General features: G+C 46.4%; 1 protein-coding gene across 7 annotated transcripts in view; it reads left to right on the top strand.

Annotated features, from left to right (window-relative positions):
- Positions 1 to 25244, top strand: part of LOC124043258 (engulfment and cell motility protein 1-like) — a 224797-nt gene extending 199553 nt beyond the window's left edge. For all 7 annotated transcript variants that reach the window (XM_046361639.1, XM_046361640.1, XM_046361641.1 and 4 more), the window contains 6 exons: positions 3638 to 3801; positions 11360 to 11472; positions 18681 to 18788; positions 19508 to 19590; positions 23388 to 23465; positions 23662 to 25244. In XM_046361639.1, coding sequence (XP_046217595.1) covers positions 3638 to 3801; positions 11360 to 11472; positions 18681 to 18788; positions 19508 to 19590; positions 23388 to 23465; positions 23662 to 23862 — 747 coding nt within the window. In that variant the 3' untranslated portion in view covers positions 23863 to 25244. The remainder of the gene's footprint in view (positions 1 to 3637; positions 3802 to 11359; positions 11473 to 18680; positions 18789 to 19507; positions 19591 to 23387; positions 23466 to 23661) is intronic.
- Positions 25245 to 27278: the final 2034 nt, after the last annotated feature.

The raw sequence follows: 27278 nt of genomic DNA, 5'->3' as shown, positions 1-27278 counted from the left end.
ATCGGTTGAAAAGCATGCATTTGGTTTTACTAGCGTTTAAGAGCAGTTGGAGGCCATGGAAGGAGTGTTGTATGGCATTGAAGCTCGATTGGAGGTTAGATAGCACAGTGTCCAATGACGGGCCGAAAGTGTACAGAATGGTGTCGTCTGCGTAGAGGTGGATCAGGGAATCGCCCGCAGCAAGAGCACCATCATTGATATACACAGAGAAAAGAGTCGGCCCGAGAATTGAACCCTGTGGCACCCCCATAGAGACTGCCAGAGGATCGGACAACATGCCCTCCGATTTGACACACTGAACTCTGTCTGCAAAGTAATTGGTGAACATAATGGGAAAATCAAAATAAATCAGCCAGCAATTTCCAATTGCCTGAAGGTAAACACCATGAGACCACACAGCTGTCATACCGCTCAGGAAGGAGACGTGTTCTGTCTCCTAGAGATGAACGTACTTTGGTGCGAAAAGTGCAAATCAATCCCAGAAAAACAGCAAAGGACCTTCTGAAGATGCTGCAGGAAACAGGTACAAAAGTATCTATATCCACAGTAAAACGAGTCCTATATCGGCATAACCTAAAAAGCCGCTCAGCAAGGAAGATGCCACTGCACCAAAACCGCCATAAAAAAAGCCACGGTTTGCAACTGCACATGGGGACAAAGATTGTAATTTTTTGAGAAATGTCCTCTGGTCTGATGAAACAAAAATAGAACTGTTTGGCAATAATGACCATTGTTATGTTTGGAGGAAAAGGGAGGAGGCTTGCAAGCCAAAGAACACCATTCCAACCGTGAAGCACGGGGGTGGCAGCATCATGTTGTGGGGGTGCTTTGATGCAATAGGGACTGGTGCACTTCACAAAATAGATGGCTTCATGAGGATGGAAAATTATGTGGATATATTGAAGCAACATCTCAAGACATCAGTCAGGAAATTAAAGCTTGGTCGCAAATGGGTCTTCCAAATGGACAATGACCCCAAGCATACTTCCAAAGTTATGGCAAAATGGCTTAACGACAACAATGTCAAGGTATTGGAGTGGCCATTACAAAGCCATTACAGACCTCAATCTTGTAGAAAATGTGTGGGCAGAGCTGAAAAAATCCTGTGCGAGCAAGGAGGCCTACAAACCTGACTCAGTTACACCAGCTCTGTCAGGAGGAAGGCTACTTGAAATATTTGACCCAAGTTAAACAATTTAAAGGCAATGCTACCAACTACTAATTGAGTGTATGTAAACTTCAGACCCACTGGGAATCTGATGCAATAAAACCTGAAATAAATCATTTAAAATAAAGTGGTGATCTTAACTGACCTAAGACAGGAAATTTTTACTAGGATTAAATGTACATGTAAAGTGGGTGAAACAGTATGGAAACAGTACTAAAGTGACCAGTGTCCAATGACTTTAGGGTGGTAGCCAGCTAGTACCCGTGACCAAAGTTCAAGGCAGGGTACTTGGTGGAGGCAGGCTAGTGGTGACTATTTAACATTCTGATGGACTGGAGTTTGATAAACAGCTTCTGTCTTTTAGTCCCAGCTTTGATGCACCTATACTGTCTCCTCTTTTTAGTGGGGTGAAGTGGCCGTGGCTGAGGTTATTGATGTTTTTTTTGGCTTCCTGTGACACCGGGTGCTGTAGTTGTCCTGAAGGGCAGGCAGTGTGCTCCCGATGATGTGTCGGGTAGACCTCACCACTCTCTGGAGATCCCTGAGGATGCGGGCGGTGCAGTTGCCGTACCAATAGTGCATCTGTAGAAGTTTGAGGGTTTTAGGGGCCAAGACTAATTTCTTCAGCCTCCGGATGTTGTTGCGCCTTCTTCACAACACTGTCTGTGTGAAGGGACCATTTCAGGTCGTCAGTGATGTGCACGCCGAGGACTTTTGTAAACTCCACTGCGGCCCTGTCTATGTGGATGGGGGCATGCTCTCGCTACTAGCTCCTGTAGTCCATGATCAGCTCCTTCGCTTAGTTGAGGAAGAGGTTATTTTCCTTCACAGTCATGGGTGAACAGGGAGTACATGAGGGGGCTGAGCACGTACCCCTGTGGGTCCCCCATGTTGAGGATCAGCGTGGCGGAGGTGGTGTTGCCTACCTTCACCATTTGGGGTCATCCCATCAGGAAGTCCAGGACTTGTGGAGGGAGGGATTTAGACTCAGGGCCTTGAGCTTAGTGATGTGCTTGGAGTGCACTATGGTGTTAAACACTGAGCTGTAGCTAACGACCAGCATTCTTACAAAGGTATTTCTCTTGTCCAGGTTGGATAGGGCGGTGTGGAGTGCAATGGAGATTGCGTTGTCCATGAATCTGTTGGGGCGGTATGTGAATTGTAGTGGGTCTAGGGTGTTGGGTAAGGTGGAGGTTATATGGTCCTTAACTAGCCTCTCACAGCACTTCATGATGACAGAAGTGAGTGCTACGGGGCGATAGTCATTTAGTTCAGTTACCTTCGCTTTCTTGTACAGGAACAATGGTGGACATCTTAAAGCAAGTGGGTACAACAGACTGGTATATGGGGAGATTGAATATGTCCGTAAACACTCCAGCCAGCTGGTCTGCACATGCTCTGAGGACGTGACTTGGATTCCGTCTGGGCCGGCAACCTCATTAGGGTTAACACGCTTAAATGATGTGCTCACGTCAGCCACAGAGAATGAGAACAGTCCTATTGAGCTGTGGGGGTCTGTGTTGGCAGCACTTTTTCCTCGAAGCGGAGGAGGCGTTTAGCTCATCCGGAAGCCGGTATCTGCGACATGGGTCACAGAGGAGTTTATTCTACAGTCATAACAGCATGTTACACGTTCCATTCAGTAGAACATGTTATTGATGTGATCTGTGGTCATCTAGATATCAATGATGGAATTGTCTCCTGTTAAATTCCTGTTTTAATAAATATGCATGTTTAGTGTACCTGGCTCGCTCAAAGATTTGAGCTCTAATTGTGTGAGCGCTGATCGCACTGCTCCTACAGTCAAAGAAAACAACGGCTGCCTTCCCTATGTAGTGAACTACTTTTGACCAGGGCCCATTGGGCTCTGTTCAAAAGTAGTGCACTATATATGGAATATGGTGCCTTTTGGGACAAAGACGAGGCCTTTGGAGTGTGACAGCAGCCCGTGTCGTCCCAGACTGACAGGTTTTTTGATATGCTGATCATTTGCTTGTTCGTCTGGCTTTCTGCCGCAGGCGTTCACTTCCTCCCCTTCTCACATCGTGTCTCTCCCGAATCCGCTCCTGCTATTCTCCTGAGCTCTGCAAACATCCTGTAGAGCAGATACGTTTTGAGGTGGGATGTTTGCCTGAGAGCTCCAAAAAGTGATCTGAAAATGTCCACTGAGACATCTACTTGTGTGCAAGTAATACAAATACAAATATTCCATCCAAAGTGCCTTCATAAAATGGCATCTTTCCATCACATCATGGGACGGTTTCCTAAACAGAGATTCATCCTAGTCCAAAAAAAGTAAGAACCTCCATTGAGAATGCTTTCTAAACCAGGTATAAAATACATCCGTGTGTGGGAAGCCAGCCCCATATGTGTAACCTAGATTTCCTTCTCTCTCTACCTCCTATCCAGACATCCAAGGTCTTTCCACCTCTCCACTCCTCTAAATCCCCCTCTTTCTTCTCCTCCCAGGTGATGCAGGTGGTGAGGGATCAGACCATGCGAGCGCTGACACAGAAGCCTAATTCCCTGGACCAGTTGAAGAGTCGCCTGCAGAACCTGAGTTACACTGAGATCCTGAAGATACGCCAGTCTGAGAGGATGAACCAAGAAGACTTCCAGTCCCGCCCCATCCTGTGAGTTGTGTGTCTGTGTGTGTCTGTGTGTGTGTGTGTGTGTGTGTGTGTGTGTGTGTGTGTGTGTGTGTGTGTGTGTGTGTGTGTGTGTGTGTGTGTGTGTGTGTGTGTGTGTGTGTGTGTGTGTGTGTGTGTGTGTGTGTGTGTGTGTGTGTGTGTGTGTGAGAGGATGGGAAAGGGGGATACCTCGTCAATTGTACAACTGAATACATCCCGAGTGGCACATCGGTCTAAGACACTTCATCCCAGTGCTAGAGGCATCACTGCAGACCCTGGTCCGATTCCAGGCTGTATCACAACCAGCCGTGATTGGGAGTGCGGCTCACAATTGGCCCAGCGTCGTCCGGGGTAGGCCGTCATTGTAAATAAGAATTTGTTCTTAACTGACTTGCCTAGTTCAATAAAGGTTAAATAAATACTGAAACATGTCTTCCGCATTTAACCCAACCCCTCTGAATCAGAGAGGTGCGGCTACCTTAATCAACGTCATCGGCTCCCGGTGAACAGTGGGTTAACTGCCTTTCTCAGAGGCAGAGCAACAGGTTTTTACCCTGTCAGCTCGGGGATTCGATCCTACCCGCCAGTCCAACGTGCGTGATGGTCCTCTCAATAGGAAAAGACGGAACTGCTTGAGAAGGACACAGCAGTCAGTGATATCGATGTCTAGATGTACCCAATCCTTCATTAAAAGAAGAAAAAAACATTGAGGCAGAATGGAAATAGGAAATAAAGGAAATAGCTGCTAATATTCATGACATGGATGTCCTCATGCCCCATCCTTTACCCAGTCCAAAAACAGACGAAAACAAAGGGAACAAGAGACAATATGACTGTGGAAGAAAGGAAACACGTTAGTTAATACTAATTTAATAAAACGTCCCTCCACCCTCGCTCATTTCCATCCTTTATCCATTTGTTCATATAATGTCGGCTATTGGCACAGCACACCTGCGTTCGGTTCCCCTCAGGATTGAAAATCTGCATTAAAATCGAATTTGTCTACAAATGGTGTTCTGAGTGAACCCTCCATTACGGTCGTATAGTGCATCAGACTAGAGAGAGTGTATGTTCAGTTCTATTAAAGCACTCATTAACTGCTTATGGATGAAGTCGTAGTAATAAAGCACATTGTTTGTCCTGTCACTGTATTTTAAGGAATTTAGCATCTAGCGGCATTGAAAATCATTTCATGCAGCCAGTTTGGTCTCTGACGAACCGGACAGTGGCATGTATGGAGCTGATATTGATCATGTGAAAAAGGGTCGTTGTTATTGGAGGAATGAGGGAGGGGAAATGGTTTTAGCTTTTAGACGGTAAGCGCCAGATGTTTGGGACGTGGGGTTGTTCAAACCTTAGGATTGCAATGTGCTGGAAAGAAAGACCTGTGTAACATTGACCTTCTGTAAGGGCACTCACTCAAATTAGACCAGCTTATATGAACAGGGTCTTAACAAGAATGAATATTACATTCATTAATGCAGAGGAAACATTTATGAGAGAAGGTGTTAGGCTGCATCTCATATGGTTTGAAAATAAAAGAAGGCCGCACACTCTAAGAGCTCAGATGCAAACATTTAATTACCAATTACCAACGTTTCGACAGCCAAGCTGTCTTCTTCAGGGTATAATGCAGGGTATAAACATAATCTCATATGGTTCCAGGTTGGTTCCAGATTTCCTACATAGGGCCCTTGGTCAAAAGTAGTGCACTCAATGTACAGCTTTACCTAATGTAATGTACAATACAGTAACTGTATAGAAGGGGAGAAAAGTCATGTATAATTCATTCTTGAGTCCTCCACATAATTTGCTTCAATATTTCACGCTTCAATAATGAAGTACGTTTCCATTTCTATTTGTATTCCACTCCCATCTCAGTGGGTCCTGCCACTCTATACTCTGTGTCCAGGAACATTTGATACAAGCCATCCCAGAGATTTATCTACAGGATGTGGCCTTTGAAAGAGCTCATTTGGTTGCTTTTCAGAGGTGAAGAGTGAATGAGATTGAGCTGCAATGAATCTGATTTATAAAATGGCAGTGCCAAAAGTCTGAGACACAGACAGGGCAACAGACAGTCTGAGACACAGACAGGGCGACAGACAAAGTCTGAGACACAGACAGGGCGACAGACAAAGTCTGAGACACAGACAGGGCGACAGACAAAGTCTGAGACACAGACAGGGCGACAGACAAAGTCTGAGACACAGACAGGGCGACAGACAAAGTCTGAGACACAGACAGGGCGACAGACAAAGTCTGAGACAGACAGACAGACAAAGTCTGAGACACAGACAGGGCAGACAAAGTCTGAGACACAGACAGGGCGACAGACAAAGTCTGAGACACAGACAGGGCGACAGACAAAGTCTGAGACACAGACAGGGCGACAGACAAAGTCTGAGACACAGACAGACAGAAAGTCTGAGACACAGACAGGGCGACAGACAAAGTCTGACAAAGACACAGACAGGGCGACAGACAAAGTCTGAGACACAGACAGGGCGACAGACAAAGTCTGAGACACAGACAAACAGACACAGGCGACAGACAAAGTCTGAGACACAGACAGGGCGACAGACAAAGTCTGAGACACAGACAGGGCGACAGACAAAGTCTGAGACACAGACACAGACAAAGTCTGAGACACAGACAGGGCGACAGACAAAGTCTGAGACACAGACACGACGACAGACAAAGTCTGAGACACAGACAGGGCGACAGACAAAGTCTGAGACACAGACAGGGCGACAGATAAAGTCTGAGACACAGACAGGGCGACAGACAAAGTCTGAGACACAGACAGGGCGACAGACAAAGTCTGAGACACAGACAGGGCGACAGACAAAGTCTGAGACACAGACAGGGCGACAGACAAAGTCTGAGACACAGACAGGGCGACAGACAAAGTCTGAGACACAGACAGGGCGACAGACAAAGTCTGAGACACAGACAGGGCGACAGACAAAGTCTGAGACACAGACAGGGCGACAGACAAAGTCTGAGACACAGACAGGGCGACAGACGAAGATGATTTCACTATGTGGAGTAACTGAATCCTTAGCGTCCCTTCCCACTGACAGATATCAGAGTAGGGTGAAGTTTCCCCTAGATGCTGATCTTGGGTCAGTTTAACATTTTCCTAACTAGGATTTGGGGAGAGGAAGCTGATCCTCGATCTGTACCTAGGGGAAACTTCAACCTTACATGTATGTCAACTCAACATCCAACGTAATGATGTAGTCCACTGATAAACAGAAAGCACAGAGCCAGTGGAAATAATTGCTAGGGCAAGGCACAGAGAGCCTGACCTAATGAGAAAGAAAATCTGATTCGACAGTCCTCTCCACAGCAGCCCTCTGATAGGCTGTTTTTTCCACAGCAGCGTCCTGACTGGCTGGGAAGTCATGGACTATGTGGGCCCGCGTGTTTCCCCAGTCAGACGAGGTTTTATGTATAACTCATGTTTGTAGATGTTAGGGGCTATGTTCAGAGGAAGAGCATGCAGAGAAACCTACATGCTAGGCTAAATGACAGATCACTGCAGGGGGCTGTGCATCTCACTCCAGGGGATTACGTGTGTGTGTGTGTGTGTTTGTGTATGCGTTTTCCTCTTATGTTTTCCCACCTCACCATATGGTCCTCGCACCCATAATGCTTTGTGTGTGGACAGAGTCAGTTGTTTATGTTTCCAGTTTGAATAGTGCTGTTCTATTCTAATAGGTCGTCTGGTTAGTGTGCCTAATTCCAGTTTGAATAGTGCTGTTCTATTCTAATAGGTTGTCTGGTTAGTGTACCTAATTCCAGTTTGAATAGTGCTGTTCTATTCTAATAGGTCGTCTGGTTAGTGTACCTAATTCCAGTTTGAATAGTGCTGTTCTATTCTAATAGGTCGTTATTATTATTATATTATGAGTAGTGCTGTTCTATTCTAATAGGTCGTCTGGTTAGTGTGCCTAATTCCAGTTTGAATAGTGCTGTTCTATTCTAATAGGTCGTCTGGTTAGTGTGCCTAATTCCAGTTTGAATAGTGCTGTTCTATTCTAATAGGTCGTCTGGTTAGTGTACCTAATTCCAGTTTGAATAGTGCTGTTCTATTCTAATAGGTCGTCTGGTTAGTGTACCTAATTCCAGTTTGAATAGTGCTGTTCTATTCTAATAGGTCGTCTGGTTAGTGTGCCTAATTCCAGTTTGAATAGTGCTGTTCTATTCTAATAGGTCGTCTGGTTAGTGTGCCTAATTCCAGTATGCCTCAGGCTGTGACTGAGTCTAGTCAGGACTGATTTAGACCTGGGACACCAGGTGGGTGATTCCCCTCTAGTCAGGGACTGATTTAGACCTGGGACACCAGGTGGGTGATTCCCCTCTAGTCAGGGACTGATTTAGACCTGGGACACCAGGTGGGTGATTCCCCTCTAGTCAGGGACTGATTTAGACCTGGGACACCAGGTGGGTGATTCCCCTCTAGTCAGGGACTGATTTAGACCTGGGACACCAGGTGGGTGATTCCCCTCTAGTCAGGGACTGATTTAGACCTGGGACACCAGGTGGGTGATTCCCCTCTAGTCAGGGACTGATTTAGACCTGGGACACCAGGTGGGTGATTCCCATCTAGTCGGGGACTGATTTAGACCTGGGACACCAGGTGGGTGATTCCCATCTAGTCAGGGACTGATTTAGACCTGGGACACCAGGTGGGTGATTCCCCTCTAGTCAGGGACTGATTTAGACCTGGGACACCAGGTGGGTGATTCCCCTCTAGTCAGGGACTGATTTAGACCTGGGACACCAGGTGGGTGATTCCCCTCTAGTCAGGGACTGATTTAGACCTGGGACACCAGGTGGGTGATTCCCATCTAGTCAGGGACTGATTTAGACCTGGGACACCAGGTGGGTGATTCCCCTCTAGTCAGGGACTGATTTAGACCTGGGACACCAGGTGGGTGATTCCCCCTAGTCAGGGACTGATTTAGACCTGGTCAGGTGGGAGTCAGGGACTGATTTAGACCTGGGACACCAGGTGGGTGATTCCCATCTAGTCAGGGACTGATTTAGACCTGGGACACCAGGTGGGTGATTCCCATCTAGTCAGGGACTGATTTAGACCTGGGACACCAGGTGGGTGATTCCCATCTAGTCAGGGACTGATTTAGACCTGGGACACCAGGTGGGTGAGTCAGGGACTGATTTAGACCTGGGACACCAGGTGGGTGATTCCCATCTAGTCGGGGACTGATTTAGACCTGGGACACCAGGTGGGTGATTCCCCTCTAGTCAGGGACTGATTTAGACCTGGGACACCAGGTGGGTGATTCCCATCTAGTCAGGGACTGATTTAGACCTGGGACACCAGGTGGGTGGTAGGGACTGATTTAGACCTGGGACACCAGGTGGGTGATTCCCCTCTAGTCAGGGACTGATTTAGACCTGGGACACCACCAGGGGATTTGGGTGATTCCCATCTAGTCGGGGACTGATTTAGACCTGGGACACCAGGTGGGTGATTCCCATCTAGGGGACTGATTTAGACCTGGGACACCAGGTGGGTGATTCCCATCTAGTCAGGGACTGATTTAGACCTGGGACACCAGGTGGGTGATTCCCCTCTAGTCAGGGACTGATTTAGACCTGGGACACCAGGTGGGTGATTCCCATCTAGTCAGGGACTGATTTAGACCTGGGACACCAGGTGGGTGATTCCCCTCTAGTCAGGGACTGATTTAGACCTGGGACACCAGGTGGGTGATTCCCCTCTAGTCAGGGACTGATTTAGACCTGGGACACCAGGTGGGTGATTCCCATCTAGTCAGGGACTGATTTAGACCTGGGACACCAGGTGGGTGATTCCCATCTAGTCAGGGACTGATTTAGACCTGGGACACCAGGTGGGTGATTCCCATCTAGTCAGGGACTGATTTAGACCTGGGACACCAGGTGGGTGATTCCCCTCTAGTCAGGGACTGATTTAGACCTGGGACACCAGGTGGGTGATTCCCATCTAGTCGGGGACTGATTTAGACCTGGGACACCAGGTGGGTGATTCCCCTCTAGTCAGGGACTGATTTAGACCTGGGACACCTGGGACAGTCAGGGACTGATTTAGACCTGGGACACCAGGTGGGTGATTCCCCTCTAGTCAGGGACTGATTTAGACCTGGGACACCAGGTGGGTGATTCCCCTCTAGTCGGGGACTGATTTAGACCTGGGACACCAGGTGGGTGCAATTAATGATCAGATAGAACAGAAAACCAGCAGGCTCCGTTCGTCATAGGGTAAGAGTTGACTGCCCCTGCCCTAAATAGTGCACTATTTTGACCAGGGAATAGGGTGCCATTTGGGACAAAACCCAGTGTGTGTTGTGCCAGTGAGTCTCTATCTCTCTCTCTTACTGACTGACTGGTCTCTGTTTTCTCTGTTACACTGACTGACTGGTCACTGTGTGACTGACTGACTGGTCTCTGTGTGTACAGTAAGGGTATATAGTTAACATAACTTGTGATGGTTTAAATGTTCCGATTAGGCATGACAAATCAATTACCTATTGACATTATACTTCACACAAACATTTCATATGCATTGAATGTAGCATTTTCACCATTGTGTAGTAAGATGTATCTTAAAAAGTATTGACTCGAGCAAATATGATGTAACAATACTGGATGGGTTGCGCTAGCTGACTGGTCTCTGTTTTCTCTGTTACACTGACTGACTGGTCTCTGTGTGACTGACTGACTGGTCTCTGTTTTCTCTGTTACACTGACTGACTGGTCTCTGATACTGACTGACTGGTCTCTGTGTGACTGACTGACTGGTCTCTGTGTGACTGACTGACTGGTCTCTGTGTGACTGACTGACTGGTCTCTGTGTGACTGACTGACTGGTTTCTGTGTGACTGACTGACTGGTTCCTGCATTACTGACTGACAGGTTCCTGTTTTCTCTGTGTTACTGACTGGCTGGTCTCTGTTACTGACTGGCTGGTCTCTGTTACTGACTGGCTGGTCTCTGTTACTGACTGGCTGGTCTCTGTTACTGACTGACTGGTCCCTGCGTTTCTGACTGACTGGTCCCTGCGTTTCTGACTGACTGGTCCCTGCGTTTCTGACTGACTGGTCCCTGCGTTTCTGACTGACTGGTCCCTGCGTTTCTGACTGACTGGTCCCTGCGTTTCTGACTGACTGGTCCCTGCGTTTCTGACTGACTGGTCCCTGCGTTTCTGACTGACTGGTCCCTGTGTTTCTGACTGACTGATTCCTGCATTACTGACTGACTGGTCTCTGTGTTTCTGACTGACTGGTCCCTGTGTTTCTGACTGACTGGTCTCTGTTTTCTCTGTTACACTGACTGACTGGTCTCTGTGTTACTGACTGACTGGTATCTGTGTTACTGACTGACTGGTCCCAGTGTTACTGACTGGTTCCTGTGTTACTCACTGACTGGTATCTGTGTTTCTGACTGATTGGTCCCTGTGTTACTGACTGACTGGTCCCTGTGTTTCTGACTGACTGTTTCCTGTTCTCTCTGTGACTGACTGACTGTTTCTCTGTCTTGTCCGTAGGGAGCTGCGGGAGAAGATCCAGCCAGAGATCATGGAGCTGATCAAACAACAGAGGCTCAACCGTCTGTGTGACGGAACCTGCTTCAGGAAGATCAGCAGCCGCCGGAGGCAAGGTGGGGGTGACACACACACACACACACACACACACACACACACACACACACACACACACACACACACACACACACACACACACACACACACACACACACACACACACACACACACACACACACAACTTACTTAGACTGCCTCCTCTGTCACTATTTGCCTTTGTGATTGGGTCAGTAATGGCTCTGTCACTGTGAATCAAGAAAACACACACATACACACGCACAAACATGTGTGTGCCAAACCAAACATTAAGAACACCTTCCTAATATTGAATTGTGCAATCCATGTCTCAAGACTTAAAAATCCTTCTTTAACCTGTCTCCCCCCTTTCATCTACACAGATTGAAGTGGATTTAACAAGTGACATCAATAAGGGATCATAGCTTTCACCTGGATTCACCTGATCAGTCTATGTCAAGGAAAGAGCAGGTGTCCTTAATGTTTTGTGTAGTCAGTGTTTAACACAGTGTCAGGAATTTACTAAGACATCCTACTGCTTCCAAAAGCAGCTAATATCTGAGCTGTGTGGCCCTTACCTTTTTGTCTGGAACGGTTTCTGTCCCCAGCTCTACAGTTCCACTGAGCCTCATTGCTCTGAAGTGCATGAATCGATTTCACTAATGGAGGAACAGCCTAATTAAATTCTCGGCCGTGCTTCTGAAGCTCTTTCCCGGTCATCTCAGAGTTCTGGAATAGACATGAAGTTGGTTATTGTGACTCTTCAGAACCTTTGGACCCAGATAGAACCAGTTCCTTCAGTGCTGCGGATGTATCAGATGTCTGGGGGAAATGTAGGGCGTTTTATCTGTTAGTGACTCCTCTTTTGTCTGGGCGTTTGTTGGCGTCGTGTGTCCCAGGTCCCATGACATTCTACATAGCTTTTATTAACAGTAACATCAAAATCCCTCCTTTCAGTAGAAGCTTAGTTTATGGCTGTGTTCCCAAATGGCAACTTATTCCTTATATAGTACATTACTTTTGACCAGCGCCCTATTGGTCCTGGTCAAAAGTAGTGCACTTTACAGGGAATAGAGTTCCATTTGGGATATAGCATATATCTCCCTGTCCTTGATTTAACTGTGGCGGTGGAATGGAAGCCTGTTCATCCTTTCCCTGTGGAGCTGGAGGACATATGAAGCGTTTACACTTCAGAGGGGAGTGTTTGGGGAGCATTGAGCCTAATATCCTTTTTCACACTGACTGACTGGCTGGCGCGTAGGCCTGGACACAGCAGGGAGAGAGGACAGCACAGCACAGCACAGCACAGGGGGAGGCCTTATCGGTTAGCACCGCTATAATGTGGTGCCTTTCACAGCCGGCGAGGATTAAATCTCCCACCCGAGACCAGACTCCGTCTCTCTCTATCCTATCCTCCTCCGTCTCTCTCTATCCTATCCTCCTCCGTCTCTCCCTGTCCTCCTCTGTCTCTCCCTGTCCTCCTCTGTCTCTCTGTCCTCCTCCTTCTCTCTCTGTCCTCCCCCATCTCTCTCTGTCCTCCTCCGTCTCTCTCTGTCCTCCTCCATCTCTCTCTGTCCTCCCCCATCTCTCTCTGTCCTCCCCCATCTCTCTCTGTCCTCCTCCGTCTCTCTCTGTCCTCCTCCGTCTCTCTCTGTCCTCCCCCGTCTTTCCCTGTCCTCCTCGGTCTTTCCCTGTCCTCCTCCTTCTCTCTCTGTCTTCCTCCTTCTCTCTCTGTCCTCCTCCTTTTCTCCCTGTCCTCCTCCTTCTCTCCCTGTCCTCCTCCTTCTCTCTCTGTCCTCCCCCGTCTCTCTCTGTCCTCCTCCGTCTCTCTCTGTCCTCCTCCATCTCTCTCTGTCCTCCTCCTTCTCTCTCTGTCCTCCTCCGTCTCTCTCTGTCCTCCTCGGTCTCTCTCTGTCCTCCTCGGTCTCTCTCTGTCCTCCTCGGTCTCTCTCTGTCCTCCTCGGTCTCTCTCTGTCCTCCTCCTTCTCTCTCTGTCCTCCTCCTTCTCTCTCTGTCCTCCTCCTTCTCTCTCTGTCCTCCTCCTTCTCTCCCTGTCCTCCTCCGTCTCTCCCTGTCCTCCTCCGTCTCTCTCTGTCCTCCTCCTCTCTCTGTCCTCCTCCTCTCTCTGTCCTCATCCGTCTCTCTCTGTCCTCCTCGGTCTTTCCCTGTCCTCCTCGGTCTCTCTGTCCTCCTCCTCTCTCTGTCCTCCTCCTCCTCTCACTGTCCTCCTCCGTCTCTCTCTGTCCTCCTCAGTCTCTCTCTGTCCTCCTCCTTCTCTCTCTGTCCTCCTCCGTCTCTCTCTGTCCTCCTCCTTCTCTCTCTGTCCTCCTCCTTCTCTCTCTGTCCTCCTCCTTCTCTCCCTGTCCTCCTCGGTCTCTCTCTGTCCTCCTCCGTCTCTCCCCTGCACAGACATAAACTGCTTCTGTCTCTCTCGCGCTGTCTCTTTCATGCACGCACACACATGCACACACAGGTTACGTATTGTTGAGGTGCCTTGGAAGCGCTGTCGTCCCAGCCCAGGGCCTGTGGGCTATTGGCTGTCTGCCACCACACTGTAGTGAACACAACTGAATAATTAGTATAACTGCAGATCCACACCTCCACCCGGCACTTTCTAAGTGCTTCATTCCTAAAGGACTCCTCTCAAATCATATTTCCACATACAATATATGCATACAAATCACTAAGTGTGAGGCAGGAACAGTATTAGAGTCTCTAAAAGCTGAGTATCTACAGGGCCTTCAGAAAGTATTCACACCCCTTGACTTTTTCCACATTTTGTTGTGTTCCAGCCTGAATTTAAAATGGATTAAATTGAGATTTTGTGTCACTGAAAAACTCACAGCTGTAATCATTGCCAAATGTGATTCTAACAATGTATACTTATGTAAATGAGATATTTCTGAAAAAATCTATTTAATCCATTTTGAATTCAGGCTCTAACACAACAAAATGTGTAATAAGTCAAGGGGTGTGAATACTTTCTGAAGGCCCTGTAGCTGACAAACAGCATCAGTCTGAGGCCCCTGTCTTTCAAGTATCTCCAACCTAGATATCTCCAGTCTAGATATCTCCAGCCTAGATATCTCCAACCTAGATATCTCCAGTCTAGATATCTCCACTCTAGATATCTCCAGTCTAGATATCTCCAGCCTAGATATCTCCAGCCTAGATATCTCCAGTCTAGATATCTCCAGTCTAGATATCTCCAGCCTAGATATCTCCAGCCTAGATATCTCCAGCCTAGATATCTCCAGCCTAGATATCTCCAGCCTAGATATCTCCAGCCTAGATATCTCCAGCCTAGATATCTCCAGCCTAGATATCTCCAGCCTAGATATCTCCAGCCTAGATATCTCCAGCCTAGATATATCCAGTCTAGATATCTCCAGTCTAGATATCTCCAGTCTAGATATCTCCAGTCTAGATATCTCCCGTCTAGATAGCTCCAGTCTAAATCCTCTCGCTCTCTTGTCCCTCGCTCTCTTTCTCTCTTGTCCCTCGCTCTCTTTCTCTCTTGTCCCTCGCTCTCTTTCTCTCTCTTGCTCTCTCTCTCTTGTCCCTCTCTCTCTCTTTGCTCTCTCTCTCATTCTCTCTCCTCTTTTCTCTCTCTCTCTCTCTCTCTCTCTCTTTCTCTCTCTTTCTCTCTCCTCTCTCTCTCTCTTTCTCTCTCTACCTCTCTCTCTTTCTATCTCTTTCTCTCTCTTTCTCTCTCTCTCTCACTCTCTCTCTCTCTCTCTCATTACCTCTACCTCTTTCTCTCTCTCTCTCTACCTCTCTCTCTCTCTAACTCTTTCCCTCTCTTTACCTCTCTACCTCTCTTTATCTACCTCACTCTACCTCTCTTTACCTGTCTTTTCTCTCTACCTCTCTCTCTCCTCTCTTGCTCTCTCTCTCTCTCTCTCCTCTCTCTCTGCTCCCTAAGCAGTCAGTCAGTCGTCTCACACCACCACTACACTAGGCACGACACAGCCACTCCCCACAGACCAGCGCCAGCCTCCCTGCTGCCAAATGTCTATTCTCAGCAATTAGGATTTGGACTGTGTTGTCCATGCGAGCGCCAACCAACCCTCCCTGGTCCCCAGCCTAGTTCTGCTCTTCCAGGGACATGCATAATGGGTAGAGAATAAAGTGCCAGGCCTTGCTCTACAGGAGGCCTGTCCACAGTGCCCAGGCATGCCAGCCTGTGTGCCAGCCGGCCCCAACTGCCCAGTGCCGGGTGCTATCAGTCACGCTAGCCACCTCCGACACATGAGAACATCACACACCACAGCCCATGAGAATAGAGGTCGGCCGATTATGATTTTTCAACGCCGGTACCGATTATTGGAGGACCCCCCCCCCACCAAAAAAAGCCGATATTGATTAATATGCCGATTATTATAAATGTATTTGTAATAATGACAATTACAACAATACTGACTGAACACTTATTTGAACTTAACATAATACATCAATAAAATCAATTATGCCTCAAATAAATAATGAAACATGTTCAATTTGGTTTACATAATGCAAAAACAAAGTGTTTGAGAAGAAAGTAAAAGTGCAATATGTGCCATGTAAAAAAGCTAACGTTTAAGTTCCTTGCTCAGAACATGAGAACATATGAAAGCTGTTGGTTCCTTTTAACATGAGACTTCAATATTCCCAGGTAGGAAGTTTTAGGTTGTAGTTATTATAGGAATTATAGGACTATTTCTCTCTATATGATTTGTATTTCATAGACCTTTGACTATTGGATGTTCTTGTAGGCACTTTAGTATTGCCAGTGTAACAGTATAACTCCCGTCCCTCTCCTCACCCCTACCTGGGCTTGAACCAGGAACACATCGACAACAGCCACCCTCGATGCAGCGTTACCCATGCAGAGCAACGGGAACAACCACTACAAGTCTCAGAGCGAGTGACGTTTGAAACGCTATTAGCGCGCACCCTGCTAACTGAATAGCCATTTCACATCGGTTACACCAGCCTAATTTCGGGAGTTGATAGGCTTGAAGTCATAAACAGCGAAATGCTTGGAGCATTGCGAAGAGCTGCTGGCAAAACGCACTAAAGTGCTGTTTGAATGAATGTTAACGAGCCTGCTGCTGCCTACCATCGCTCAGTCAGACTGGTGCCTACCATCGCTCAGTCAGACTGGTGCCTACCACCGCTCAGTCAGACTGGTGCCTACCACCGCTCAGTCAGACTGGTGCCTACCATCGCTCAGTCAGACTGGTGCCTACCATCGCTCAGTCAGACTGGTGCCTACCACCGCTCAGTCAGACTGGTGCCTACCACCGCTCAGTCAGACTGGTGCCTACCATCGCTCAGTCAGACTGGTGCCTACCATCGCTCAGTCAGACTGGTGCCTACCACCGCTCAGTCAGACTGGTGCCTACCACCGCTCAGTCAGACTGGTGCCTACCACCGCTCAGTCAGACTGGTGCCTACCATCGCTCAGTCAGACTGGTGCCTACCATCGCTCAGTCAGACTGGTGCCTACCATCGCTCAGTCAGACTGGTGCCTACCATCGCTCAGTCAGACTGGTGCCTACCATCGCTCAGTCAGACTGCTCTTATCAAATCATAGACTTAATTATAACATAACACCCAGAAATACGAGCCTTTGTTTCCGGATTTGACCATATTAATGACATATAATTTCGAAAACAAAAAGTTTATTCTTTCAGTGAAATACGGAACCGTTCCATATTTTATCTAACGGGTGGCATCCATCAGTCTAAATATTCCTGTTACATTGTACAACCTTCAATGTTATGTCATAATTACGTAAAATTCTGGCAAATTAGTTCGCAATGAGCCAGGCTGCCCAAAATGTTGCGTATACCATGACTGTGCTTGCAATGAACGCAAGAGAAGTGACACAATTTCACCTGGTTAATATTGCCTGCTAACCAGGATTTCTTTTAGCTAAATATGCAGGTTTAAAAATATATACTTCTGTGTATTGATTTTAAGAAAGGCATTGATGTTTATGTTAGGTACACGTTGGAGCAACGACAATCCTTTTTCGCGAATGCGCACCGTATCGATTATATGCAACGCAGGACACGCTAGATAAACTAGTAATATCATCAACCATGTGTAGTTATAACTAGTGATTATGATTGGTTGATTGTTTTTTCATAAGATAAGTTTAATGCTAACTAGCAACTTACCTTGGCTTCTTACTGCATTCGCGTAACAGGCAGGCTCCTCGTGGAGTGCAATGAGAGGCAGGTGGTTAGAGCGTTGGACTAGTTAACCGTAAGGTTGCAAGATTGAATCCCTGAGCTGACAAGGTAGAAATCTGTCGTTCTGTCCCTGAACAAGGCAGTTAAACCACCATTCCTAGGCCGTCATTGAAAATAAGAATGTGTTCTTAACTGACTTGCCTAGTTAAATAAATGTGTAAAAAAAACTGCAAAATTGGTGCCCAAAAATACCAATTTCCGATTGTTATGAAAACTTGAAATCGGCAATCAAATTAATCGGCCATTGCGATTAATCGGTTGACCTCTACATGAGAACATCACAGACCATGGGATCATCACATACCACAGCCCCATAGTGGTACACAGTGAAAACATTTTCCAGGAGACCATCATCAGACAGACCAGAAAGGTCCAATCAGCCCCACACAGCACTGAACACAGAGTTCCAGATGATGCCATTGGGAAGGTGCTATAGGGTGCCTAGATGCAGGCTGAACATTATTTTGTCCCCCTGTCAATAAAACTGCTAAACAGCAGGGGAGACTGAGGGAGACGGACTGGTGCCAGGCCTGTAGGGCTTCATGTGGAATTGCCACCTGGTCACAGTCTGGCCTGGCTGGGAAGGGGGTGTATGGTAGGCTGTTGTTCTGTGTCTGACTGTCCATATGGGATAGTGTTAGGGTTGTTGCGTCTGGTGTTGCTGCCTTTAGAAAGTAGCGTAAATATGCTTTGGGTGGTTCTGATCTATACAGTACATACACAATCCAGGTGTATTAGTGTCTGTTTCACCAGGTTTGTTGGTCTTTATGCTGGTCTTTTTTTTTCTCTGTCTCTCTCTCGCTTTCTCTCTCTCTCTCTCGCTCTCGCTTTCTCTCTCTCTCTCGCTTTCTCTCTCTCTCGCTTTCTCTCTCTCTCGCTTTCTCTCTCTCTCGCTTTCTCTCGCTCTCGCTTTCTCTCTCTCCCGCTTTCTCTCTCTCTCTCGCTTTCTCTCTCTCGCTTTCTCTCGCTCTCGCTTTCTCTCTCGCTCTCTCTCTCTCTCTCTATAGATAAGTTCTGGTACTGTCGACTGTCTCCGAACCATAAAGTCCTGCACTATGGAGATCTGGAGGAGAGCCCTCTGGGAGAGGTGTCCCATGACCTTCTACAGGAAAAATGTGAGTAATGTGAGCAACACAAATACTGCTCTGGGTCAATGACTGAAACGAATAGCAAAAATCGCTGAAGTTGGAGACTTATATTACCCTCACTAACTTTAAACATCAGCTGTCTGAGCAGCTTACCGATCTCCGCAGCTGTACATAGCCCATCTGTAAATAGCCCATCCAATCTACCTACCTCATCCCCATATTGTTTTTATTTAATTTTCTGCTCTTTTGCACACCAGTATTTCTACTTGCACATCATCATCTGCTCATTTATCACTCCAGTGTTAATTTTCTAAATTGTAATTACTTTGCTACTATGGCCTATTTAGTGCCTTACCTCCTCACGCCATTTGCACACACTGTATATAGACTTTATTTTTTTCCATTGTGTTATTGACTGTATGCTTGTTTATTTGCAGTTGTTTATTTGCAGTTGTAAATGAGAACTTGTTCTCAACTGGCCTACCTGGTTAAATAAAGGGGAAATAAATTTAAAAATGAAAAACAAACTGACTGTCAGTTTTCTTTTTTTCTTTTTTTTTTTTAGCTAAGTGCAACTTGCAAAATAATAGTTTACTGCCAGGGTGCCTGACGAAGATGGTTGTTACTGACGTTGTTAGTAGTTAATGTAGCATGTCAACAGAATAGCAGTTGACACTAAATCTAACGGGTGATTATGAGAGGACGTTATTCTTGATGTTGACGTTCCTCTCTTCCTCCTCCCGTAGTGCCTGTGGCCGATATCAAAGCGGTGGTCACTGGTAAGGACTGTCCTCACATGAAGGAGAAGGGAGCTCTGAAGCAGAACAAGGTGAGTGTGTGTACAGTATCTGTCTGTGTTTCTGTGTCTTATATCACAGTATCTGTCTGTGTTTCTGTGTCTTATATCACAGTATCTGTCTGTGTTTCTGTGTCTTATATCACAGTATCTGTCTGTGTTTCTGTGTCTTATATCCCAGTATCTGTCTGTGTTTCTGTGTCTTATATCCCAGTATCTGTCTGTGTTTCTGTGTCTTATATCCCAGTATCTGTCTGTGTTTCTGTGTCTTATATCACAGTATCTGGCTGTGTTTCTGTGTCTTATATCACAGTATCTGTCTGTGTTTCTGTGTCTTATATCCCAGTATCTGTCTGTGTCTGTGTGTCTCATATCACGGTATCTGTCTGTGTTTCTGTGTCTTATATCACAGTATCTGTCTGTGTGTCTCATATCCCAGTATCTGTCTGTGTCTGTGTGTCTCATATCACAGTATCTGTCTGTGTTTCTGTGTCTTATATCACAGTATCTGTCTGTGTCTGTGTGCCTTATATAACAGTATCTGTCTGTGTGTCTTATATAACAGTATCTGTCTGTGTGCCTTATATAACAGTATCTGTCTGTGTGTCTTATATAACAGTACCGTTTTCAGTGCTGTGAAAAAGTATTTGCCCCCTTTCTAATTGTCTCTACTTTTACATATTTTTGAAACTGAATGTTATCAGATCTTCAACCAAAACCTAATATTAGAGAAAGGGAACCTGAGGGAACAAATAACACAACAATTACATATTTATTTCATTTTTTATCATGAACACAGTTATGCAACACCCAATTCCCCTGTGTGAAAAAGTAATTGCACTCAGTAGCTAGTTGTGCCACCTTTAGCTGCAATGACTTCTACCAAATGCTTCCTGTAGTTGTTGATCAGTCTCTCACATCGCTGTGGAGGAATTTCAGCCCACTCTTCCAAGTGCAGCTGGGTCATGCAGAAAGACAATGATCCAAAACACACAATTAAAAAGCAAAAAAATTGAAGTTTTGGAATGGCATAGTCAAAGTCTAGACCTAATCCCAATTGAGATGTTGTGGCAGGATTTGAAACAAATTTCACTGAGTTAAAGCAGTTCTGCATGCAAGAGTGGGCTGAAATTCCTCCACAGTAGAGGGCTCCTGAGTGGGACAGCGGTCTAAGCCACTGCATGTCTGTGTGTCTGTGCCTTATATAACAGTACAGTAGAGGGCTCCTGAGCCACTGCATGTCTGTGGTCTAAGCCACTGCATGTCTGTGTGTCTGTGCCTTATATAACAGTACAGTAGAGGGCTCCTGAGTGGGACAGCGGTCTAAGCCACTGCATGTCTGTGTGTCTGTGCCTTATATAACAGTACAGTAGAGGGCTCCTGAGTGGCATAGCGGTCTAAGGCACTGCATGTCTGTGTGTCTGTGCCTTATATAACAGTACAGTAGGTGGCTCCTGAGTGGGACAGCGGTCTAAGGCACTGCATGTCTGTGTGTCTGTGCCTTATATAACAGTACAGTAGGTGGCTCCTGAGTGGCACAGCGGTCTAAGGCTCTGCATGTCTGTGTGTCTGTGCCTTATATAACAGTACAGTAGGTGGCTCCTGAGTGGGACAGCGGTCTAAGGCACTGCATGTCTGTGTGTCTGTGCCTTATATAACAGTACAGTAGGTGGCTCCTGAGTGGGACAGCGGTCTAAGGCACTGCATGTCTGTGTGTCTGTGCCTTATATAACAGTACAGTAGAGGGCTCCTGAGTGGGACAGTGGTCTAAGGCACTGCATGTCTGTGTGTCTGTGCCTTATATAACAGTACAGTAGGTGGCTCCTGAGTGGTACAGCGGTCTAAGGCACTGCATGTCTGTGTGTCTGTGCCTTATATAACAGTACAGTAGAGGGCTCCTGAGTGGCACAGCGGTCTAAGGCACTGCATGTCTGTGTGTCTGTGCCTTATATAACAGTACAGTAGGTGGCTCCTGAGTGGGACAGCGGTCTAAGGCACTGCATGTCTGTGCCTTATATAACAGTACAGTAGAGGGCTCCTGAGTGGTACAGCGGTCTAAGGCACTGCATGTCTGTGTGTCTGTGCCTTATATAACAGTACAGTAGAGGGCTCCTGAGTGGTACAGCGGTCTAAGGCTCTGCATCGCAGTACTAGAGGCATCACTACAGACCCGGCTTCGATCCCGGGCTGTATCACAACCGGCCATGATCGGGAGTCCCATTAGGCGGTGCACAATTGGACCAGCATCGCCCGGCTTAGGGGAGGGTTTGGTCGGCTAAGGCCGTCATTGTAAATAAGCATTTGTTCTTAACTGATTTGCCTAGTTAAATTAAATAAACACAAATATGTCAGTGTAGCTGTGCCTTATATGATAACATGATAGCCAACTCAATATCAAGGTATATCAACCCACTATCAAAGTAGATGTTGACATGCCAGCCAAGTTAAACCCAAATCCCTCTATCTTCTATGTATAGACATCTTAACCAAGGTGAAATAGCTGTGTTCAGTCCTGCCAGCCTGTCTGCTGGTACGAAAGCCCCAGCCTCCGCAGATCCTGTCTCAGTAGTGACTAGAAACCAATACATTCTGCTGACACTGACAGATTAGGTCCTGTAAATATAGCCTTGAAGACAAAGGAGCACCGCTCCTCTCTCGCCTGGACCTTTATTACTCTGTCCATAAATCTGGTGTCTGAAAGAATGGGCCTACAGGTCTGTGGGCTGGCTGGATGGCTGGCAGGCTGGATGGCTGGATGGCTGGCTGGATGACTCGACCTTATTTGGGCTGTTTGAATGAGAACACGAGCGGAGCAACATTCATTAGTCAAGCTGTAAGACACAAAAAGTAACCTCTGTGGTCACGGGCAGCGCAGCCATAAACCTAGGATTCGTCTCTAATGGCACCCTATTCCCTATGGGCCTTGGTCAAAAGTGTACTATATGGTTAATAGGGTTGTGGTCAAAAAAGTGCACTATACTGGGTGCCATTTGGGACGTGGAATCACTCTACAGTATACTGGGCCTGGGAGATGGGGAGCCAGGGTACAGTTCAGAGATATCTGTTTGTCAGGCCTATTGGATTGACCTATTGTGTTGAATCAAATACAACATGTCCCATAGTACTAGGACACACATACAGTAGGTGCTCTGGATCAATGCGCTTCCACCATCTATGTGGTTGCGTGCCATATGCTACAAAATGTATCATTATTTCTGCGGCATTTGATGACGAGCGAGAGACATCTGTTTCAATGGAGCCTTAACAGATGTGAACAAATGAGACATCAGCTCTCCTTCAGTGTTCTCTGTGTGGAACTCTCTCAGGTGTCCCTATACATTCCCCATCTGACTCATTGTTTGCATCCACCTGTGTACTTCTGACCCGTGTGGAGAACACAATAAACTGATCCAAAGTCAACTTTTGTGTGTTTTCTCTCTAAGGATTAAGTTAGACTCCAGGGGCAACTTTTCTCCTGTGTTGGATAACCGTCTCAAAGTGCCTTTGCATCCCAGTTTGTCCCCTAGCTGTCCCCCTGCTCGGTGTGTCCTGTCCCCTGGCACACAGACATGACAGCCAAACCATCTGAGAACGTGTTATAGAGGCACTGTGGGAGGGATGCACACACTGGAGTGGTGAGGAGCTCATTAGCATGTTAGTGACAGTGTTACATTTCAACTCCCTCCTTCTGTCTCTCTCTCCTCTCCTTCTCTCCCTTCCCCTCCCCTCTTTCTCTCCGCTCTCTCTCCCTCCTTATCTCCCTCTATCACTCTGTCACTCCCACATTCTCCCCTCCCTCCCGGTCTCTCTCTTTCCCCCTCTCGCTACAGGAGGTTCTGGAGCTGGCGTTCTCCGTCCTCTACGAGTCAGACGAGTATTTAAACTTCATCGCTCCGGACAAGCATGAGGTAAGCACTGAGCAGTTGGCACAGTCACCCAGCCAATGACAGGATTCAGAGATGGACTGAGAGGAAGTCAATGGAGGTTGTCCATTTTACAGCACGACGTGGAACACTTAATGTTAATACACTGATGTACGGTTGTGTGTGTCTTTGTCTGTGTGTCTGTGTGTGTGTGTACTCATCCTCTCCTATCTCTCCTCAGTACTGTGTGTGGACGGACGGTCTGAACGCCCTCCTGGGAAAGGAGATGACCAGTGACTTCACCAAGTCAGACATGGATACCCTACTCTCCATGGAGATGAAGCTCCGCCTCCTCGATCTGGAGAACATCCAGATTCCAGAGGCCCCTCCCCCAATTCCCAAGGAGCCTAGCAACTATGACTTTGTTTATGACTGCAACTAACTAACCAACCGATCAAAATCCCCTAGCTACTGTACTGGACCTACCAACTCTCTCTTTCCTAAAACGGCAACTGGAAAAAAAGAAAAAGAAACTAATGACGATGAAAATTATGAGTGACAGAAAAAGGATTCTATTGAACTAGTTTCCTTCCTTCTTGCTATACTTGCTAAACTTTCTTTTTGAATTAAAGGGTGCGATTTAATACGTTTGCAGCGCTTAATGACTCTTTGCGACACTAGGTGGCCCACTGACTGAATCATCACGTCACCATGGAGACCAAACCAAGAAGCATCCATATGGGTCCTTTGAGTCCTAAACCAGAGATGTTCTAACATTCTCTAAGTTTTGTTGTTTGGTCATCACTCTCCAAGATGTCTTCACAGTGTTCTTCTCACCTCAACCCTGCTCACTCTTCACTCCTCCTTCACTGAAGAATTTGCCATTTGCTTGGGGTTTGTTGTAGAAACTCTCTTTGATAATCGCTTGGTTGTCCTTTTTTCGTTTTGTTGATTTTCTACAGACTGTTGGATGAGAGGTGTGGCGTTTTATAAAATATAAAGAAGTGCTGGGGACGTTAGTCTTTAGTTCTCCAACGTTCTGTGTGTTCAAAATGGCACCCTATTCCTTATATAGTGCGCTACTTTTAGTGCTTTTAGTACTTTTAATAAAGTAGCGCACTATATAGGGAATAGGGTGCCATTTCAGAAGCAGGCTCGGTCCCCCATTCACACTTACGTGGCAGCTAATGTCTCTGAGAGGAAGAAAGGATCAAGCGTGTTTAAGACGTTGAAGTGTGTATTAACACTTTTCTCCCAGGTATCTTTCTGCATACTTCACATCCTGTGTAGACTGTTACAATACGTGTGTCATTCTAAAACCTGACACTGTTATACAATACGGGAAACTGCCTCTGAAGTTCCTGAAGTCTTCTATCCTGTATCACGGCTGCTTTGACCATGCTGTATACCCAAACAAACATAACTGTAATATATGCTTGTTCAGACATACACATCTCTTCCCTCCGACTTGATCCTGGTCAATCAGGCTCCATTACGACTGCTGTAACATTTCCAAGCAATATTGAGCAACAAAAACAAACGTTGTTAAGCTGATGGTGTAATTGAGTGATATTTGTGATGCTGCCAAGTAGTCCGTATGGGGGACGTTTGCGTTTTTAGTAAAGGGAAGTTGATCTCTGTTTGTTTTCAAGAACTATGTGGCCGTCAATTTGGAGGTTCATGGAAATGTAATTTAAAAGCGAATCATGAGTCAACATTTTTAATATGATTTATTATTTTCCATATTTAATACCTTCAGATGTTTGTCTCTAGGTCTGAAAGCCCCTCAACCTGCTGTTTACATTAAAGATTTAAGGAAACTGACCTCTTGTTGCATTGTCCATGTCTTTATCTACACTGAACAAAAATATAAACACAACATGCTAAGATTTTACTGAGTTACAGTTCATATAAAGCCATCAGTCAATTGAAATAAATAAATTAGGCCCTAATCTATGAATTTCCCATGACTGGGACTGTAAATATGCATCTGTTGGTAACAGATACCTTAAAAATATATATATAATTGAACTGGAACAGCGTGTTCCAGTTCAATTATATATATACACTACTGTGACCCAGAGCATCCCAAACGTGCTCAGTGGGTGACATGTCTAGTGAGTATGCAAGCCGTGGAAGAACTGGGACACATTTTAAGCTTCCAGGAATTGTGTACAGATCCTTGCGACATGGGGCTGTGCATTTTAGTGCTGAAGCATGAGGTGATGGCGGCAGATGAACGGTACAACAATGGGCCTCGGGATCTCTGCATTCCAAATGCCATCGATAAAATGCAATTGTGTTCATTGTCCGTAGCTTATTCCTGCCCACACCATAACCCCACCGCCACTCTGTTCACAACGTTGACATCAGCAAAACGCTCGACTTACACAACAGCAGCAACGCCAGCCAGAGTTGAAACTGTGATTCATCTGTGAAGAGCACACTTCTCCAGCATGCCAGTGGCCATCGAAGATGAGCATTTGCCCACTGAAGTCGGTTATGACGTCGAACTGTAGTCAGGTAAAGACCCTGTTCAGGTTGACGAGTATGCAGATGAGCTTCCCTGAGTTTCTGACAATTTGTGCAAAAATTCTTCAATTGTGCAAACCAACATCTTCATCAGCTCTCCGGGTGGCTCATGTCAGACCATCCCGCAGGTGAAGAAGCCAGATGTGGAAGACCTGGACTGGCGTGGTTACATGTGGTCTGCGGTTGTGAGGCCGGTTAGACGTACTGCCAAATTCTCTAAAACAACGTTGGAGGCGGCTTAATGCAGAGAAATTAACATTAAATTATCTGGCAACCATTCTGGTGAACATTCCTGTAGTCAGCACACCAAGTGCATGCTCCCTCAAAACCTGAGACATCTGTGGCGTTGTGTGACAACTGCGCATTTTAGAGTGACCTTGTATTGTCCCCAGCACAAGGTGCACCTGTGTAATGACCATGCTGTTTAATCAGCTTTTTGACATGCCACACCTGTCATGGAATATCTTGGCAAAGGATAAATGCTCACTAACAGGGATGTAAACACATTTGTGAAATAAAATTGGGAGAAGCTTTTTGTGAGTATGGAACATTTCTGGGATCTTTTATTTCATCTTAAACATGGGACCAACACTTTAGATGTTGTGTTTATATTTTTGTTCAGTAAGGTTTCCTATCACACAAGATACCCATACTGCAACATTTATCGTTGATATGGCTTTCTATACAGTCCATTTTGAATAATTGGTGAGACTTCTCTATGTACTGTACGTGTCAGTCTCTTGGATCAGAGTTCTTCCACAGACGAGAGAGAGTGAGATGAGTGGCAGTGATGCCCTGGTGTTGCTGCCTGGTTGTACATACTCTGCTGTGTTTGGGCATATTTATTATCTTTACACAGGTGACAGTGGTTCTTTCTCCCTCTCCGCGCTGAACGCTCCCTCATACACACACTCGCTCCTCCGCGGGGGAATCTCAGGCCATTTACCACTCTGTGGCTCGACCCAATGGAGTCTGTCTGAACAATGTTCCATTCTGTCCATAGACTCCTGAGGGAAGACTGTTCATTTGTTAATGGAAGATGATTTCCCTGGTCATTTTCATATAGCTTAGTATTTGTGTCAGCATTCAACATCTCTCTCACACACACACACACACACACACACACACACACACACACACACACACACACACACACACACACACACACACACACACACACACACACACACACACACACACACACACACACACACACACACACACACACACACAGAGAGAGTTTATATTTAAGCAGCAGGTCACCCCGGAATACACTCCATTTGTCCCTGTACTGTGGTGCTGGCCTGATCAGGCATGTTGGGCTGT

Source organism: Oncorhynchus gorbuscha, linkage group LG09, assembly GCF_021184085.1.
Source record: "Oncorhynchus gorbuscha isolate QuinsamMale2020 ecotype Even-year linkage group LG09, OgorEven_v1.0, whole genome shotgun sequence".
Lineage (NCBI taxonomy): Eukaryota > Metazoa > Chordata > Actinopteri > Salmoniformes > Salmonidae > Oncorhynchus > Oncorhynchus gorbuscha.
Note: the sequence above shows the minus strand (reverse complement) of the source record. Positions and strands in the feature narration are given on the sequence as shown.